The sequence below is a fragment of the Rhinoderma darwinii genome, chromosome 2 (genome assembly GCF_050947455.1).
Source record: "Rhinoderma darwinii isolate aRhiDar2 chromosome 2, aRhiDar2.hap1, whole genome shotgun sequence".
Taxonomy (NCBI): Eukaryota; Metazoa; Chordata; class Amphibia; order Anura; family Rhinodermatidae; genus Rhinoderma; species Rhinoderma darwinii.
Window position 1 is genome coordinate 253,230,978 of NC_134688.1, and position 21,118 is coordinate 253,252,095.

At 42.2% G+C, this 21,118-nt stretch overlaps 1 protein-coding gene across 7 annotated transcripts in view; it reads left to right on the plus strand.

Moving 5' to 3' along the window:
* The window catches only part of SPOCD1 (SPOC domain containing 1), a 204,352-nt gene that overhangs the window by 16,212 nt on the left and 167,022 nt on the right, over positions 1–21,118 (plus strand). For 6 of the 7 annotated variants that reach the window (XM_075853156.1, XM_075853151.1, XM_075853155.1 and 3 more), the window contains exons 3-5: positions 2,613–2,657; positions 8,436–8,567; positions 14,915–15,035. In XM_075853156.1, coding sequence (XP_075709271.1) covers positions 2,613–2,657; positions 8,436–8,567; positions 14,915–15,035 — 298 coding nt within the window. The remainder of the gene's footprint in view (positions 1–2,612; positions 2,658–8,435; positions 8,568–14,914; positions 15,036–21,118) is intronic. The other variant, XM_075853158.1, reaches the window with a different exon arrangement.

Below are 21,118 nucleotides of genomic sequence, written 5' to 3' on the forward strand. Positions count from 1 at the left end.
TAAGAGCAAGAACTTTATTATTTTTCCATCAATAAAGCCGTGCGAGGACTTATTTTTTGCGTAACGAACTGTAGTTTCGATCAGGACCATTTTTCGGTACATGCGACTTTTTGATCTATTTTTAATAAATTTTTTGGGAGGTGAAGTGACCAAACAATTGTGATTTTGGTACGGTTTATTATTATTTTCTTTTACGGCGTTCACCGTGCGGGATAAATAACGAAATAATTTTGTAGTTCAGGCCGTTACGGACGCGGCGATACCAATTATGTATATTTTATTTATTTATATATTTTTATTAATAAAAAAGGACTGATAAGGGAAAAAAAGGGGATTTTTTTTAACTTTTATTTTCTTATTTTTACACATCTTTTTTTTTAACTTTATTACTTTGTCCCACAAGGGGACTTGAGGGCAGGAGGCCCTGATCGCTATTCTAATACTCTGCACTACATGCGTAGTGCAGTGTATTAGAACTGTCAGCTATTCACTGACAGCAAGCATAGTGGGTCCTGACTTTGTCAGGACCCATTAGGCTTCCGTCGATGGCATAGCCGGACGCCATTGTTTGGTGTCCGGTTGCCATAGTAACCATCGCCGGCCGCTATCGTGTAGCAGGCCGGCGATGGTAACTTAACCCCTAAAAAGCCGCGATCTCTATAGAACGCGGCTTTTAAGGGGTTAGACAGCGGGGACACAGCGATCGGTCCCCGCTGTAGGAGCTGCGGCAGCTGCTGTACGAGACAGCAGCTGTCACAGCTCCTGCACCTGTCGGGAAGACGGCCGAAACGGCCGTTATTCCCGCAACTTCGTATTCCGTCGGTAATTTATAAGGGGTTATAATTTCACAGAGCATGCGCGGTGGAGTGTGTTAACCACGCATGCTCTGAGATAAAGAAGCACGTGGTACGGTTACGTCATTTGTGACGTAACCGTACAGTGTGAAAGCCGGAAACCGGAAGCAAGGCAGAAGACTAAATGGACGGGTCTGCACAGGAAGTGCAGATTTTGCTTCACTAAGGGGGCGGTGACGGAGGAGGATATACGACGCTACAGCCATCTGATGAAACGTAAGTACATTGTAAAGTTATATCATTTTCATTGTTTTATTTAAATAAATGTAATTTTTTAGTTCCGGAATACCCCTTTAAGGCCAAAATCTGTTGTATTAAAGGCTATGTACACCTTTGAAATATTTAAAAATGTTTTTAATAAAAATGTTAGTGTGTTTTGTGCAACTTTCTGAATACTTTTTATTAAAAATTATATTTACTTTTTGAGATACAACTGCTTTGTATTCTGTATACAGAGCAGCTATATCGTGTGCTCAGACCTGATTCCATCAGGCCATTGGCACTGACGGATTCAGTGTCTTGTGTGTCAGACACACAGGACCTGCTGTCACTGAACCCGTCAGTGCCGCTGACTTGACGGATACAGCTTTCAGCAGTAGATACAGCTGCTCTGTATACAGTATAAGACGATTTCAAAGGTGTACATAGCCTTTAAGGGGTTAATATGCGCTAAAGGGATCAAAACTATGCTTAAACTATATATAATGAGACACTAATTGAAAGCGGTTTTCCAGTCCCAAAAAATTGATGGCCTATTTTCAGGATATGTGATTGGTCAGGGTCTGACTCCCAGCACCCCTGCTGATCAGCTGTTTTGAATAAGCCGCAACTCTCGCAAAAGGCTATTCGCGAATCACCCACCGAAGAATATCGTTTTTTGCTTTATGTCTCTGTCTACAGATGCTGACATTCTTGAATAAGCAAACTTGTGTCCTCTAACATTGGGTATGGCAGGCTTTGTCATCCTTCAGTACCTCACTTAGCACCTAAGGGCCATTTTACACAGTGTTTTAACTACATATTTGATGTATGAGTCTAAAAAAAAAAACTACTAGCGTATACGTCAAAGGTACAGTACCCATAGGCTCTCATTATACAGATGGAGCCCAAAAATGCGTCCTTTTAGCCTGCATTGGGCAGTATACGTTGGGTACCATTTTGTATTCGCCGGATAGTGCGTAGTAGACAACACGATTCTATCTAGAGGCATCCAGTCAAAAAATGTATACGTTTAATGGATGCCATTATAGCCTATGGGTGACAGGCTTCCGTTAAACGTGTACCTCTGGAAGCTCCAGTTTTCACTGGAGCTTCCCCGCTCAGTGTCTGGTGTACTCCTCTCCATCACCCCTGAACCACTTGTTGTCCCTCACTCACCCCAGTCTCTCTCCCTCAGATGTGTGCATAGCCGTGTTGGGCCCCCATTCCCCCTTTCAACACAGTCCAGCAACTTCAGATAGGAGCGGTACTGTGTCCGGAGTCACCCTCAGATGTGACCAGAGTGTCGTCCCCCCACTGCCCGATTAAGCCCAATGTTCACAGCTACCAAGAATGTCTAGTTTGGCAAGTTGCATACTATCTGAATAATGAGGGGGAGATGATCAGTATCCAGACACCCCTGTAAGGAGTAGGACCAGACATAAATATCTAATATAATTTTTTTTCATTGTCCTGTACTTTATTCTGTCAGGGGATGAATTCATTCAGTGAAATTTTACTCTGTAATACTACAATATGCATATTCTATTTGCAACTCAGGTGGAAGACGATCTACAGCCAAAGGGTGTCAAAGTCGTATTTTATGTATGTATTTTCTTTACATTCATGTTTTATTTATGCTTCATCTGCATAGACAAATATCAAGGTCATGTTGGTAATTGCAGAACGCACAAGAAAGATTTGCAATTTGCTGACCCACAACTGTGAATCTGAACCACAATTCGGCATTGACATTTGACTAGATGTTATGAAAACATTAATCTATTCCTCAGACATTGGAATCAAAATGAAATAATTACCTATATTAAGATATTTTGTTTTCTCTTTACTTATTATTTATTTATTAGAAATTGCTCAGAGAAAGCAGACAACAATGGTTATTGTCTTATTAAAATTAAGGAATAATATTGAAGTTATTGACAGCAAAATATTTCTCTTTTTGTAAATTATTGAATGTAAATAAGCTTTGTGCTACTTGACTGTTGAGCATGTGCATGTAGATATGAAATGGTCCCTTTTCTGAGGAGTAAGGTAAAGGTTAGGTAAAGGGGTCAATCAAACATCATAAAAAAATCAGTTCCCAGCTGCAGATTGAGTCCTGCTCTCAGTGGAGAGATGGCAGCAGATGCTTGGTCACTCTTCATTGACTTTTCTCACTTGGAGATTTCCGTGACTGCCTTTAATTTCAGTGGTCAGATACTTTCACAATGTATGTATCTGTTGAGCATGGATCAATTGAATATATATTGCTATACACAACACAGCTGAATTGTTTTTTTTCTATAACCATAATCACCAATACAGAAAACACATACATGGAGTCCATTGTGGCCACAACAGGACATGACACACAGCTTTCCTACAAATCTCAGAGTAGAATTCATAGGGTATGTGCACACACACTAATTACGTCCGTAATTGACGGACGTATTTCGGCCGCAAGTCCCGGACCGAACACAGTGCAAGGAGCCGGGCTCCTAGCATCATACTTATGTACGATGCTAGAAGTCCCTGCCTCGCTGCAGGACAACTGTCCCGTACTGAAAACATGATTACAGTACGGGACAGTTGTCCTGCAGCAAGGCAGGGACTCCTAGCGTCGTACATAAGTATGATGCTAGGAGCCCGGCTCCTTGCACTGTGTTCGGTCCGGGACTTGCGGCCGAAATACGTCCGTCAATTACGGACGTACTTAGTGTGTGTGCACATACCCTAATTGATGCACATAATTTATGTTTTTTTTTATTGTTCAAGAATCGTTGTCAAATTAAAAGTGAAATGTTATGCAGCAGTACATCCTCTGTTCCTGTGCTGGGCTGAGTTTCTGCTGGCTGTAATGGGGCCATATTGTTGCCTCCCAGCTTAACTACGAAACAGCTGAATAGAATGTGTAAAGTGGGAATCCAATCAAACTCACATAGGTGGTGGACGCAGGGGGTTCAGGAGCCTTTCTGTTTTGTCCCTTGAAATCTGACAGGAAATGCTTAAAGCCCTATCACACTGGACGATAATCGGCTGGTGCAGCGAGCGCCGATCAACGAGACATCGTTGATCAGTGCTCGTTTGCTCCTGTCACACGGAGCTATGGATGGGGACGAGCAGTCGTTACTCCGATTGCTCATCCCCAAACGTTATTATCATGACGGCAGCGCGTCTCCCTGTTTACACATGGAGATGTTCTGATGACAACGATATTTTACATTTTTAAAACTATATTTTACATTTTTAAAACGATACGATCAGCAGATGATCGAGCGTTTGCCCGTTCATCTGCTAATCGCTTCCCTGTTTACACAGGGCAACTATCGGCAACGAGCGTTCTATGAATGCATGTCTGCCCGATAATCGGCCAGGTTTTTTTTTTCTGTTTTGTATATTTTACTTTTACAAAACGGCACCGTGCAATATATTTACTGCATATTTTGGGATTTCTATTAGCTATGGTTTAACACCATTTCTCTTTCTTTAGTAAATATTCTTGATTTATGAAACTACCTTAAAACAGAACATGAAAAAAGGAATAAGAAAGCCCTATGTGTCCCGCAAAAATGAAAAATAAAAAAAATTGGGAGTAAACTAAGAAATGGAAAAAGAATATTACCCTTAGAATGCAGCATTCCAAAAACTGACATTTTGTTCAGTATATAAGGTCCAAAACACCCCTGGTCCCAAAAGGGTTAAAGCGATTTTCCTGGATTACATTTTGATGTATTGATGACCTAAATTTAGGGTAGGCCCTTATTGTGTGATTAGTGGGGGAAACTACTGTGTGGTGCATCTGTACATGCATCTGTGCCTGGTACTGCAGCTCAGCCTCTTTCAAGTAAGCACATCCAGAGAGTTCCACAGCCAGCTCTTTCTGTAGATCAATGGGGGCCTGGGGGTAGGACCCAGACTGATAACACATTGAGGTCCTGTATTAACCCCTTTAGGACACAGCCTGTTTTGGCCTTGTGGACACAGCCTATTTTTTCAAATCTGACATGTGTCACTTTATGTGGTAATAACTCCGGAATGCTTTTACCTATCCAAGCGATTCTGAGATTGTTTTCTCGTGACATATTGTACTTTATGTTAGTGAAAAAATTTGGTCGATAAATTCAATATTTATTTGTGAAAAACTTCAAATTTTAGCAAAAATTTGCAAAAATTTGCATTTTTCTAAATTTAAATGTATTTGCTTGTGAAACAGATAGTAATACCACACAAAATAGTTACTAGTTAACATCCCCTATATGTCTACTTTATGTTTGCATCATTTTTTTTCACGTACTTTTATTTTTCTAGGACGTTACGAGGCTTAGAACTTTAGCAGCAATTTCTCATATTTTCAATAAAATTTCAAAAGGCTATTTTTTCAGGGACCAGTTCAGTTCTGAAGTGGCTTTGAGGGCCTTATATATTAGAAAGTCCCCATAAATCACCCCATTTTGAAAACTGCACCCCTCAAGGTATTAAAAACCACATTCAGAAAATATTTTAACCCTTTAGGCGTTTCACAGGAATTAAGGCAAAGTAGAGGTGAAATTTACAAATTTCATTTTTTTTGCCGAAATTCATTTGTAATAAAAAAAAATCTGTAACACAGAAGGTTTTACCAGAGAAATACAACTCAATATTTATTGCCCAGATTCTGCAGATTTTAGAAATATCCAACATGTGGCCCTAGTGTCCTAATGGACTGAAACACAGGCCTCAGAAGCAAAGGAGCAGCTAGTGGATTTCGGGGCCTCCTTTTTTTAGGAATATATTTTAGGCACCATGTCAGGTTTGACTCGGTCTTGTGGTACCTAAACAGCCGAAACCCCTCCAAAGTGACCCCATTTTGGAAACTACACCCCTCAAGGCATTTTTCTAGGGGTATAGATAGCATATTGACACCACAGTTTTTTTGCAGAATTTAGTGGAATTAGTCTGTGAAGATGAAAATCACCTATTTTTCTGTGGAAACATAGAATTTTTTCATTTTTACAAGGAATAAAGGAGAAAAAGCACCCCAAAATTTGTAAAGCAATTTCTCCCGATTACGGCAATACCCCATATGTGGTCGTAAACTGATGTTTGGACCCACAGCAGGGCTCAGAAGGGAGGGAGCGCCTTTTGGATTTTGGAGTGCAGATTTTGCTGGATTGGTTTTCAGTGCCATGTCGGGTTTGCAACGCCCCGGAGGGACCAAAACAGTGGAAACCCGCCAAAAGTGACCCCATTTTGGAATCTACACCCCTCAAGGAATTTTTCTAGTGGTATAGTGAGCATTTTGGCCCCTCAGGATCTTTTTTAGAGCTAGGGTGACCAAAAAACAGCGATTTTGGCGCTTTAAATTCTTTATTTATTACAGCGTTCACCGTGCGCAATAAATTACGTTTTAATTTATTCTGCCGGTCGGTACGATTACGCCGATACCATATGTGTATAGTTTTTTTTAAGTTTTGCAGCGTTTGCACAATAAAATTAAGTTTCTATAAAATAATTTATTTTCTGGGACACGCTATTCTGAGCCGTAACTTTTTTATTTTTTTGTCAAAAAAGCTGTGGGAGGTCTTGTTTTTTGCGGGACGGGTTGTAGTTTTTATTGGTACCATTTTGGGGTAAATGCGACTTTTTGATCACTTTTTATTCTATATCTTGGGAGGGGTGGTGACCAAAAAATAGCGATGCTGACAGTTTTCCGTTTATTTTGTTTGTGGCGTTCACCGTGCGGAAAAATTAACATTATAGTTTCATAGATTGGGTCGTTACGAACGCGGCGATACCAAATATGTGTACTTTTTTTTTAACGTTTTCATCTTTTCCCTATAATAAATGACTTATTATAGGAAAACAAAACCTTTTATTTTTACACTTTTATAAAACATTTTTATTAACTTTTTTTTACTTTTTACACTTTATATTTTTGTTTATTAACTTTTCTTTTACTTTTTACACTTTCTTTTTTTGACCTGCAGCTCTGATCGCTGCTAGAATACATTACACTACATAGGTAGTGTAACGTATTCCAACTGTCAGTGTGACGTCACAGTCACTCTGACAGTTGGTCTACGAGGATCAGCAGAGGCTGATCCTCATAGGCTGACATACATGGCAGACCTGGGGGCCGTTGTCTGGCCCCCGGGTGCCATCACAAGCATCAGAAGCCCCCACGATTGCATGGGGGCTGCTGATGCGCTACAAACCCGCTACATGCGGAGATCGCAATCGAGCCCCGCATGTAACGGGTTAATTGCCGAAATCAGCGGCGATGAGCCGCTGATCGGCAACACTGGAGAGTGTCAGCTGTCGGGGACAGCTGATCTCCAAGTTCCCGACGCACACTGTCGCCGACAGTGTGCATCGGGAACGGCACAGTGACTTTCTGTCACTCTGACAGGAAGCCTATCAGGACCAGCCGAAGGTTGGTCCTGATGGGCTTCTGTCCATGGCAGACCCGGAAGCCATTGTTTGGCTTCCGTTTGCCATACTAACTATCGGCAGACCCCGCGATTTCGGACGGGGGTCTGCCGATATGTTAGAAACCCCTAAAATTCGGCGATTGCACCCGATCGCCGAATTTAAGGGGTTAATGCGCCGAAATCAGCGGCAAAGGACCGCTGGCCGGCAAGAGGGGAGTGTCAGCTGTCGGCGACAGCTGACCTCCTGGTTCCCGGTGCACACTGTCGCCGACAGTGTGCACCGGGATTAACTCAGTAACTGTACGTCCTCGTGCGGGAAGTAACTTCCCGCAACGACGTACAGTTACGTCCTGGTGCGGGTAGGGGTTAAGGATAGGCCATCAATGTGTTTTCCCATTCTATCTTTCTAACTTTATAATTAGTTTTTATTAAAAAATATTTTTAACTTTTTGAGATACAGCTGCTTTGTATTCTGTATACAGAGCAGCTGTGTCCTGCACTGAGATTTGAATCCGTCTGACGGATTTAGTGGCAGCGGGGATCCACCTGAAATCGATCACATCTAAGTTATGAGCTTAGATGTGATTGGTAATAGCTTGATCATGCAGGACCCACTGTCATTGAACCCGTCAGTGCCGCTGACCTGACCGGTACAGGGTTTAGCGTAAGATACAACTGCTATGTATACAGAATACAGAGCAGCGGTATCTCAAGAAGTAAAAATAATTTTTTAATAAAAACTAATTATAAAATTGCACAAAGCACTGACTTTTATTAATAACCCCAAAAAAATCGCTTTCAAAGTTGTACATAACCTTTAACATTTTACATTCTGTCAAGGAAACCTATTTAAGCCCTTCTGAATACTTTCCCAATTGTTTTTCATACCTAGATATCTACCTCTCAGTGGCCTCTTATTTGTACTAGAAGCAAGTTTGACATTATGATCTGTTTTTGTCTTTCCAATCTACAGAGAAGAGAAGATGAATGCTGCACACTGTTGGGATCCTGGAATGCAGATTCCAAGGAAGTGGAGATACTGGATGAGTTAGAGAGTCCTTTTGACCAGAAACAGATTGAATTGGACCATCAGATAGTAATACAGGTACATGTATTATTAAAGGTTCTATTTTTCCTTTGCATCAAGTCTTATTTTTTGTTTTTTACAATTTATCCACAGGATATGCCATAAATGTCAGATAGAAGCGGGTCCCACCTCTGGATTCCGTACCTGTTTCTAGGATGGGGCCCCTTAAACCCTGTTCTACCTTTCTGTGTTCTTGCCGCCACTTGTAATTTCTGACCATGTAAGTAGAAAACAGCGTAGCTCGCTGAGCTATGCTGTTTTCGTAACGCCCATAGAAGTGAATGGCAGTTACGGAAACAGCGTAGCATGCGAGCTATGCTGCTTTGTTTCACATCTGTTTTTGAATTTCTTTAGAACGTGGCATCATGTGCTGCTTTTTGAGACCGTCTAACCTGCTTCACATTGCCAGACAGGTTCTATTTAAGTGATGTTTAGATTGAACAGGTCCGGTAGTGATCATGCATGGGTGCGGTTAGTGAAATTGAACCCAATTGTCAATCGAATTTGGTTAACTGGTTGATTTAGTAGGATCAGTTAGGTCTGAACAGCATTTTTTTCTTCAATAAATGAAATAATCATTTAAAAACAGCATTTTGTGTTTACTTGGGTTACCTTTGTCTTTTTTTTTTTTCTTTTTTTTTTAAATCAAACCAATTTTATTGATACGAACACAGAAAAGAAATAACATAGTAACATTCACATTTCAATTTTCCAACATCGTATACAATAATGACAACATATCAGGAAATCCCCAACTTCCCCCCTTTCCCCCCTCCCCGCACGGCCCCCACTATATCTCTGCCCTTTGTTTCTAGTACCAATCCTGGCCAGAGCACATTTCTCTTATCAAGTTTCCCCACCACCCCTTTTTGCTCCAGACTCTACCACCTCCAGTTCCTCAGACGACTCTCGCCCTTATTCTGCTCAGTTCAGGTGTCAGCACCTCAGGACAGGCCATCCATCTGCTCCATTGTTTCTCAAATTTTTTTTCCGTGCCCCTTTTAGAAAATATCTTATGCTCCATCAGGATATTATAGTTCACCATTCCTACAATTTCCCTCATCCCTGGTGGCTCCTCATCCAGCCAGTGTTTAGCAATGCATTTCCTGGTTTGATATAATATCTTGGCAATTGCCAGGTTTGCCATTCTGTCACTCTCCAATTCTCCCACTGCTCCCAACAACATAACTTTAGGGTCTGCCGCCAATTCCCGACCATACACCTGTTTTATCAGATCCAATATTTCCCCCCATAGGGTCCTCAGAGCCTCACATGACCAAAACATATGCAGTATATCCGCTTTCTCTTCCGTGCACCTAGGACATTTAGCATCCGCTCTAATACCCATCTGTTTTAATACCCACGGGGTGCGATACACTCTATGTATCAGAAAGAGTTGTGATCTCCTCTACGCCAGACTGAGCGATAAGTGACATGTGGATGCTAATATCTCCTCCCACTCCTCCTCAGTCAATGGACCAACATCCCGTTCCCATTTCGCTTTTACCAGCATCATTGGGTTTCCCAGGTGTTTGGACAGTAAGCTCCTGTACGCCATTGAGATCAGGCCTTTGGTCGTGTCAGCCCTTCCCACATACTCCAGGACCCCAAGAGCACAGACCGTCAGGTCCACTACCTGCGCCTGCGCCTGTAGGGCATGACGGATCTGCAAATATTGATAAAACATATTGTGCTCTAGTGGAAATAGGTCTTTCAACTGCTGAAATGATCTCAGCCCGTTATCATCATATAAGTGTTGTATTCGTCTAACCCCTGCCAACTCCCATTTTTGCATGCCCTCTAATTGGTATAATTCCCACAGGACCGGATTATGCCATAGGGGAGTATATTTGGTGCACATTCCCACTCCCAGGATCTGTTTGCATTGCCACCATACTTTATGTATCAGGAGTAACGTTGGTTTAGCACTCGCCAATCTCTTAAAGGTATGCGCTTCCAGACTCTCTAGTGGATTGTGTCCTTCCACCCATGTATGACAATAAACGTGCACTGGCACCCCAAGTTTCTGTGTCCTCCCATCCCTTAAATTGTTGGCTCTGGGCAGCCAGGTAATATATCCAGGCATTTGGCAGCGCGACCCCCCCTTCATCTTTGGGCAATTGCAATTTCTCCAATTTAATCCTTGGAACCCCTTTTTTCCATACCAGATCCCGAAAGAGATTGTGCAATCGTCTGAACCATTGCTTAGGTATCCATACTGGGGAGTTATGAAGAATGTATAAAACTTGAGGCATAAGGATCATCTTGATTAAGTTAGTCCTCCCCAGAGCAGAGAGCGGGAGCCTGTTCCAGGCATCCACCTTTTGTTTCACCTTCAGCAGCAGTGGTGAGACATTCAAAGACATATAGTCTTGGACCCTAGCCGTCACCTTAACCCCTAGATACGTAAATTCAGAAACTATCGGAATCCGGATCCCCCCTCCAGTATCTACAATATTCACTGTATCAAGTGGCATCAAAGCAGACTTGGTCCAGTTAATATTTAATCCCGAGAACTCCCCAAACCTTGTGATCGTATCCATTACTACCTGCAGTGTATTCTCCGTGTCCGTCATATATATTAAAATGTCGTCTGCATATAATGAAATTTTTTCCTCCATTTCCCCATATTGCAAGCCTCTTATACGCTCCTCCTGTCTTATGAGGCATGCCAGTGGCTCCACCGCCAAGGCGAATAGTAATGGTGACAGTGGGCACCCCTGTCGTGTACCCCGGGCCAGTGAAAATTTCTCAGACATTGCACCATTCACCCGTATGCGGGCTGTACGGGCCACATACAGCAACTGTACCCACTTTACGAAGTTAGGGCCGAATCCCATCTTTTCTATTACCCGCCATAAATACCCCCATTCTACGCAGTCGAACGCTTTTGCAGCATCTAACGTTAGCACCGCCCTTCCTCCTTGCTCATCCGGTGCCGCCTGAAGATTTAAAAACAGCCGCCTGAGGTTGACCGCTGTCGATTTGGAGGGCATGAACCCCGATTGGTCTTCATGCACAACATGCTGTACCACCCTGTTCAGCCGCAGTGCCAATATCTTTGCCAAAATCTTGACATCCGATGTCAACAAGGATATTGGTCTGTAGGACTCCGGTAATTGACTGTCTTTCCCCTCTTTTGGGAGAACCACTATCGTAGCCTCATATAGGGAGTCTGGTAGTTTACCTCTGTCAAAACTATCCTGCAAAGTACTCAAATATTCTGGCGCTAGTTCCGTCCCATATTCCTTATAGATTTCCCCCGGTAACCCATCTGGACCCGGAGCTTTCTCATTTGCCATATCTCTTATCGCCTGTTCCAACTCCTCTAGTGAAATAGGGGTCTCCAAACTTTCACGGTCCTCCCGGCCCAAGGTAGGCAAATTAATGTTTCCCAGGTACTCGTCCAATTGCTGTGTGTCGTAATGCACTTTGGATGTATATAGGTCAGTGTAAAACCACTGAAATATGTGCAGGATTTGCCCCGTGTCTGTCTCCACCCTCCCCCCTAAGGCCATGAATGAAATTATTGCCCCCATGCGGTTTTGCCATCCTAGCGAGTAATCTCCCCGCCATTTCCCCTTCCTCATAATATTGCTGTTTAAGGAATAGTCGTTTATTATCCGCCATTGTTAGTTGGTGATTTTTTAACACCGTCTGTGCCTCCACCCAATGTCGAAGTGTCCTTCGGTTACCTTTGTCTAATATTAAAAGTAGTTTGATGATCTGAATAATTTAAGTGTAACAAATATTCAAAAAAAGAAGAAATTGGGAAGGGGCAAAACATTTTTTACAGCACTATAGTTTTCTATAATAAGCTGGTTAAATTCTGCCAGGACTCATATAGATGAGTTTCTAGACATGTAAAGCTATCTATCTATCAATCATTCTGTGCGAGGCGTAAAAGGAGGACTCACAGGCTTTTTCTATCCTATAAAGTCCTTTCAGCATTCAAACAGGTTTATACATGAAAATACCAAATTATAGTAATATTCCCAACCTCAGCATTTTCTGCTGTATACTATGACCTCAGATAGGGTAGTTTGGAAGACTTGACAGATTCGCCTTAAAATGGGGCAATGCAAAGACATAATATTTGCCACAATACGAATAATTTTCTTGGGAGATATCTGTGCTTGTATGCCCATCTCCAGAGAGCATTCCAGTTAGAAAACAACAGTTATGACTAGCTCAGGTCAAACAAGACATAACTTTGGATAGAGTGTTTTGCTTGTAATCCCTAGGTTTTAGCCCCTTAAGGACACGGCCAATTTTGGCCTTGATAGAACAATGTTTTTTATATTTCCCTCTTTGCATCCGGACTGGGCTTTGATCGCGTCACTGTTTTCTTTGAATCCAGCCTTAAAAAAAATGTGATAAAAAGTGATCAAAAAGTCGCATCTACTCGAAAATAGTGCCAATAACAAGTCGTCCCGCAAAAAAAAAAGCCCACATGCAACTGCATCGGCAAAAAAATATAAAAGTTATGGCTCTTCAATTATGGAGAAACAAAAACAAATAATTTAGAAAAAAAAGTTGTTTTTACTGTGTAAGTAGTAAAACATACAAAATTTATATAAATTTGGTATCGTTGCAATCGCCACAACCCGCTGAATAAAGTTATTGTGTTATTTATACCAAACGGTAAATGGCGTAAATTTAGGACGCAAAAAAGTGTGGCGAAATTGCAGTTTTTTTTCTACCCCCCCCAAAAAAAGTTAATAAAAGTTAATCAATAAATTCTTTGTACCCCAAAATGGTGCTATTAAAAATTAGTCCTGCAAAAAACAAGACCTTATACAGCTATGTCGACGCAAAAATAAAAAAGTTATAGCTCTTAGAATGAGACCATGGAAGAAAGTAAAAACATGGCTTGGTCATTAAGGTCTAAAATAGGCTGGTCACTAAGGGGTTAAAGGGGTTATGTGGGGACTGAACAGTATATGCAGTGTACTCAGTGCAGTATGTGAGTTCACTCGCTAATATACATTCCGGTCCCCCGTCGCGCTGATATATTAGCGCGTGTACTCACATACTGCAATGAGTACGCTGCTAATACTTTTCGGTCCCCACATAACCTCTTTAAAAGATGCAATAGTGAACGTGTATTATATGTATGAACTCACATCTTACAGAGTGCATTTTATTTGCATAAGAGATCTGCTTGAGTACACATTTTAGTTGCAAAGCAATAAAAATAAATTCTAATTTTGCTTATATTCACTGTTTGATGCAAAGCCGCGTGGATGTGGTCATGTGCTATACGCTGTTTGCAGTGTGGAGTATATATTTTTAACACATTTGATGTCCGCTGTTTCAGCATTTTGTAGAGCACAAGCTCTTGTCGATGTAGACGTTTGTGTGTAAACATCTTGTATGTGAGTTTTAGGCCTCATGCACACGAGTGTAGCCGTGTGCACGGCCGTGATTTTCGGGTCGGCCGGCTGCGGACTGTCAGCCGCGGGCCGTCCGCAAATAGTAGGACATGCACATGGCCGCCGTCATTGTTTTCAATGAGCCCGGACCGCAGAAGATGTCCGTAATAGGACATGCCCGTTCTTTCTGCGGTGCGGGTTCCTGGGCCATGCACGGACCGTAAAAACTACGGTCGTGTGCATGGCCCCATAGAAAAGAATGGGGCCGCAATTCCCCCGTGGATTTTCGGAGGAATTGCGGCCGCAAAAACACGTTCGTGTGCATGGGGCCTTAGGCGCAAATGTGTGTTTTAATGTATTTAAAAAAAATCCTGTTTGTCACAAAGTTATGTGAAGGTGAACGTGGCTGCCAATACCACATCAAGACAACTGCAATTGTCAGGTTGTTTGATTTCAGGAAATATAGAGGGTGTGGGGGTCATTCACTTTTCATTGAGTGTATTCCCTGTATTTTATAGGTTGATACTTTTTTTTACCTTTCTACCCTAAAACCAGATTTTTGGTAAATTAGCATGCATTTTTATAAAAAAATACACATTGACCCAAAATTGCATTACGGTGCCTGTGTGTTTAAAGTGGCACCGTAACAATATCTAGGTATGGGGGCTTACTATGATTTTTTTTATTTTCTAATGTAGGTTTTATAGGTAAATGTCAAAAGTGTGAAAAGTTTCCTGGCTGCCAGAGGTGCAAAATGTCAAAAAACCCATAGCAGCAAAGGGTTAAATACACATTACACAGATTAATAAAGGCAATGGTGGACATGTCCTTCAGTGACTTGTGAAAAGCTTATAGACATTTTGCCCTTGTGATATCTCATCAAGGTAGTGTGATCTGTGGACTTGTTTTAGCATTTCGATGTCCTGTTAAGTTGCAAAACGTTTTTCGTATAGGTATATAATAATCTGTCAGTTCACTTTCTCCAATCAGGATGTTTCTGATGACGACAATGTTATTTGCCAAGAAGATGCACAACTTTCGCAGAAGGGAAAATATCTGCGTGACACAGCAAGGACAACTGACAAATTTCAAATGTCGGGTAATCTAATAAGTAAGTTTGTATTTCTCTAATTTAACTTTTGCAATCTGCACCAACTGTATTTACCAATTTTAAGAGTTGTGAAAAGAAAACAACATTAATGTACAATAGAAGGGAGCCCCTAGATGGTGCGTTTCTATAGAATATGGATTTTAGCTGAACCTGAATCTAATAAAATAAAATTGAAATATTTCCTTTGTTAAAATAAAGCAAAATAGTGACAAGAGGAAATGACGCATATACAGTAGTGAGGGAGAACCGTTCTCTTCTCAATTTATGTTTTGTTTCTCACTTTGAAAAGTGGTCAGTTTAATAAATGTATTCCTTAAATGGTGCATAAAATGTGATAAAGGGAAATAATCTCCTAGAAAATGAATGACCTTTAATATTACTGTTTATTCTGGCCATGTAAATGCCGTTACTACTAGTATTTAGATTTCTGTTTGTTTGACCTTAAATGCATTTTTTACCTGTCAAGCAGCAGATGGACCTGAGCTGCTCTGGTTCAGTACACTAAAGCAATTTCAAGGCCCATATCCTGACCATAAGGGCTAGTCAGTAACCCACTGCTATTAATGAATTTGGCAAATAGGTGGGGTCTATGCCAGGTCCTGTAATATTAAGTGGACCTATTTTGCCTTTTTTATGTGTCATTTTTCTGACATTAGCATTTTGCGTCATGCTTTGAGCAATTTAATAAAATATTTCACACATCAATGAGATAAAAAATAGTCCTTGGTTGAGATAAAAAATAGTCCTTGGTTCACTTTCGCAATTAATTTTAGCAGTTAATAGGTTTAAACTGACCCATATATCAGGAGCAAAAAAACTTAGCTACGCTTTAAAGATGACCTAATGATTACCAAAATGCAGAAGTTTTATCATCAAATGTGTGTGGAACATTATAAGACAAAGTTTTATTTTCCTTAGTTTATGCATTACTTTCTTAGGGCTTATTCAGACGAACGTAAATATTGTCCGTGTGATACGGACGCATGTATTTCATTGGGGCTGTTCACATGGCCGTTTTTTTGCTGTGTCAAGGGGCCATGAAAAAATAGGACATGTCCTATTTTTGTCAGTTTTCACGGATCCTTCAAGTCTAGGAGGAAAACGGGTCCCGCACGGGTGTGACACGTTCTTCCGAATAAAGCCTTAGGGTATGTTCACACGCACAGTTTTCAGGCTTATTTCGTGGGAGTAAACGCCTCAAAATACACCTTAAAAAACGCTACCTAAACTATTACAAACATTTGACCATTGAATTCAATGGGAAAAACAGCATTTAGTTCAAGCGGGGCATTTTTTACGCCGCTGTTTTAAAAAACAGCATGTAAAAAGACCCCCTAAAAAGAAGGAGCATGTCACTTCTTGAGCCGTTTTCTGAGCTGTTTTCATTGTGGATGAAAATGGAAAAACAGCTCCAAAAACTTCTGCAAAAAATTGTTTTCGGCTACAAAAATGGCTGAAAATTAGAGGCTGTTTTCCCTTGATAACAGCTCTGTCATTTTCAGACGTTTTTGCGTGTGAACATACACTTAGAGGAAAACCTTTTCTGCTCATGTCCTGTTTATTACAAGCGAGAGCTCTGATCCAGGTCCTGTATTAAAAAGTTGCATAACTTCTAATTGTACAATAATTAAAGCAGTATTTTTGCATCCTAGGCATTTATTTAATCTCCATAGGATATTCCATAAATGTCTGATAGATACGGGTCTTAGCTCTGGGACCTATATACTAAATGGATGCCAACCGGCAGAAAACCCTATTTCCCAACTACCATGACAATGATTGATATCTTTATTAGGCTATGAAAACAAATAACGAACCAGATAAATGATTAAAATAGACCATGCGTGTTGCTGGGTAGGTAACACCATGAAGCTCTGCTTCTTTAGTATATATTGCAGAGCACTAGGAGGTACGTATATGAAGCGCCAGCGGCTGCAGACCGCTACGCTATATCACACTGTATAAAGAGATAGATCCAGCAACAGAGCACATTTTAAAATTCAAAGAAGCCCCCCCCCCGACATGTTTCGCTACATATGTAGCGTCCTCAGCGGCACTGGGGCTAATGGCGGAGCGCCGCAGATTGCCTGGTATTAAGTAGACCAGACATGCACATCAGATGGGAATCCAGCCAATGAGGGCGGTACAGACAGTCACGCCCCTCACTGTGTAATGGACACACGGGTGAACCAATGAAGGTGCCACTACAATTGCCAATGGGATGGCGTCTCGGGCGCATGCGCAGAGAGGATACCTAGTCGACAGCTGATTGCAGAAATGCTGAACTCCAAGTGGATGCCCGCGCAGGCGCACGGACATATGAAAGCGTTCCTAGCGCATGCGCAGAGATGAGGCATCACAAAGGACTGCATAATATATCATTACTGCGCTGATGTATTTACTTAATACCTACATCTATGGCACCTATCATGGCTGTCCATATCAGATGAAATAATAAATATTAGGCCTGATTTACACGAGCGTGTGCGTTTTGCGCACCCAAAAAACGCAGCGTTTTGCGTGCGCAAAAGGCACTTAACAGCTGCAGTTGTCATCAGTGTATGATGCGCGGCTGCGTACTTTTCGCGCAGCCGCCATCATTTTGACACTCCGTTTGGATGTTTGTAAACAGAAAAGCACGTGGTGCTTTTCTGTTTACATTCAGAGTTTGATAGCTGTTGCGCGAACCATGCAGTTCGCACGGAAGTGCTTCCGTGCGACCTGCATGGTTTTCACGCACCCATTGACTTCCATGGGTGCGTGATGCGCGAAAAACGCTGAAATATAGAACATGTCGTGAGTTTTACGCAGCGGACTCACGCTGCGCAAAACTCATGGACTGTCTGCACTGCCCCATAGACTAATATAGGTCCGTGCGACCTGCGTGAAAAGCACGCGCGTCGCACGGACGTATATCACGGTCGTGTAAATGATGCCTTATACTTACAAATTAATAAATGAACCAGGAAAACCAAGGAAGGGTTGCCGTCATATTTCTAAAGTCAAAGTATAGGGGTTCAGGTAAATATAGACTGGTAAATAAGTGATATAACTGTATATCAGTTATAACCTCTCATTTAGAAAAATAACAGGTAAAAGGTAAATGTCGAAATATAGACCCAGGTAAGTATATTATATTATATTATGTATTCGAGAAGTGTTATTTAAAGAAATGCTACAAAAGTGAAACCTTTGCTGAGCCCCACAGGGCTAAGGGTGCCGAAGCGGTGAATCCACCGTGCCTTTTCTTGCAGGAGTTTACGGTCAAGACTACCAGCTCTTGGGCCCAACTTGATCTGAGCAATGCCCTAAAATTGTAGTGAGCGAATGTTACCATCATGTGTGGATCAAACATGTCTGGATAAGGGTGTATCTTCCTTTTTGTTGGTGGTACTAAAATGTTTGGAGATTCTCCTCCTCATTTCCTGGACAGTTTTGCCCACGTAGAATTTTGGACAAGGGCATTTTGCTATGTAGATAACTCCACTGCTTTGACAGTTGATAAATTGTTTAATCTTGTAAACTTTGTTGTCTAAGGGATTACAAAAACTTTTTATAGTGGGCATGGATGGACAGAAGGAACATCTCCCACAGGGGTGAGATCCTATGACTGGTGATTTTAGCTAGCATTTGGATGCTGATGAGGATTGAGAATAATGACTGTGCGCAAGATAGTCACGTAAATTCCTACCTCTTCGATAGGTAATATTAGGGGTGGTAGAGATTGCATATCTAAGGTCTGAATCTGCACGAAGAATAGGCCAATATTTCTGTAGGATTTTTGTAACCTGATTGGAACAGGCATCAAAGGTGCCAATGCATCTGACAATGGACGAAGGTTGAGTAGATGTAGGGCTTGGTCCAACCGCAGAAAGAGAATGAGGAATTTGGCGACTAGGTTCATGCAGAAGGTATCCTCTATCTGTCGCCCTGGCCCTGGCATAGGCTCTGTGTAAAAAAAATTTCGGGTAGCCACGAGCAAGGAATTTAGAGAATAGACCATCACATTCAATTTTAAAGGATTGCTCACCAGAGCAATTTCTCCGTGCCCTCAAGTATTGACCTATTGGGATTCCCCTCTTTAGGCAGGGAGGATGGTGACTTCCCCAGTGTAGGAAACGGTTCGTGGCAGTGGGTTTGCGAGAAATGTTGTTATGGACATCACCATCAGGATCCAGAGAGATTTTAAGGTCCAGAAAAGTAATCTCGGTATGATGTATTTCATAGGTAAATTTCATACCAATTGTATTATTGTTGAGTATAGACATAAAATCAGTAAATAAAGAGGAATCCCTATCCCAAAGAATAAGAATATCATCAATATACCTCCTCCGAAATAAAATGTGAGATGTAAAAAAAAAGTAAATCTTCAGTGAAAACATTGGTGTCTTCCCACCACCCTAAAAATAAATTTGCGTAGGTGGGTGCACAGATTGTGCCCATATCTGTGCCCTTCAATTGATGGTAAAACTTTTTTATCAAAGATAAAATAATTGTGTGTTAACAAAAAACGAAGAAGTGACAGCACAAATTTATTGTGTACCTGTAGAGGCTGCCCCAGTGCCCTCTGTAGAGGCTACCCCAGTGATGTCAGGGGCTTGCCCAGAGCTGGAGTCCCAGGCAGAACGCTAGTAGGCTCTTCCTGGGACTCCAGCTGTGCTCCTGACATCACTGGGACTCCTGCTCTGGGGAAGCCCCTGACATCATTGTCGATGTATGGACAGCGATGTCAGAGGCTTCCCCAGAGTATCGGAGCAGAGCCGATAATAGCGCTCTGCCCGGGACTCCGCTCTGAAGAAGACCCTGACACACTGTCCATATATGGGCAGCGATGTCAGGGAATTCCACAGAGTCCCGGAGCAGAGCCGACACCAGCGCTCTGCTCGGGACTCCGGCTCTGGGGAAGCCCCAGACATCGCTGTTCATATGTGGACAGCGATGTCAGGGAATTCCACAGAGTCCAGGAGCAGAGCCGACACCAGCGCTCTGCTCCGCTCTGGGCAAGACCCTGACACACTGTCCATATATGGGCAGCGATGTCAGGGAATTCCACAGAGTCCCGGAGCAGAGCCGACACCAGCGCTCTGCTCGGGACTCCGGCTCTGGGGAAGCCCCAGACATCACTGTTCATATGTGGACAGCGATGTCAGGGAATTCCACAAAGTCCAGGAGCAGAGCCGACACCAGCGCTCTGCTCGGGACTCCGGCTCTGGGGAAGCCCCAGACATCGCTGTTCATATGTGGACAGCGATGTCAGGGAATTCCAGAGTCTCGGAGCAGAGCCGATACTAGCGGCTCTGTGTCCCGCGGGCCGCAGATGACAGCCCCAGGGGCCGCATGCGGCCCGCGGGCCGCGTGCTTGAGACCCCTGAAGTAGTCTATGGACCATATGGACATAGTTTCCCTCGTCCATAACCACAATATTACCTCCCTTGTCGGATGGTTTCAGAACAATCTGTTCATTTTGGCATAGTCCGTCCAATGCCAGTCTCTCTTTCTCACTGAGGTTACTCAAAGCCCTAGCTCTATTAGGTTTAAGTTTCTTCAGTTCTGCGCTGACCATCTTGACAAAAATGTCAATGTGGGCATATTGAGAAAAAGGTGGTGCTAGTTAAGAATTAGGTCGTTAAAAAAGAGAAGGGGCTGTAAACATAAGTGCCTCCAACCTCATTTTCAGAAAGTAAGTTTTCAAGGTCTTTGAGAGTATTTGTTTCCATCCTATCAATATCGCTGATACCCTGTGTGTTATTTTTAAAGAATTTGCGTAAAGCCAGTTTCCTGGCAAATACATTTATGACCTTAGTCCAGGTAAACTCATCAAACAGCGAATGGGCGTATATGATAGTCCTCTACGTAACAGAGTCTCATGATGCGAACTTAGAGCTTAGCTCTTGGACCCACACCATTCTCGAGGACCGGGGTCCTCCGACCCTGTCCCTGCCTAGTGAGGCTTGCTGCCATAATTAGGCGGAGAATTAAAAGAAAAAAGCACGGCGCCACATAGTGTGAGTAAGCCCAGGAAATAACAAACTTTAGTTTGACAAATGGAGGCTTACCACAGGTGGATAGGACTAGAGCGTATA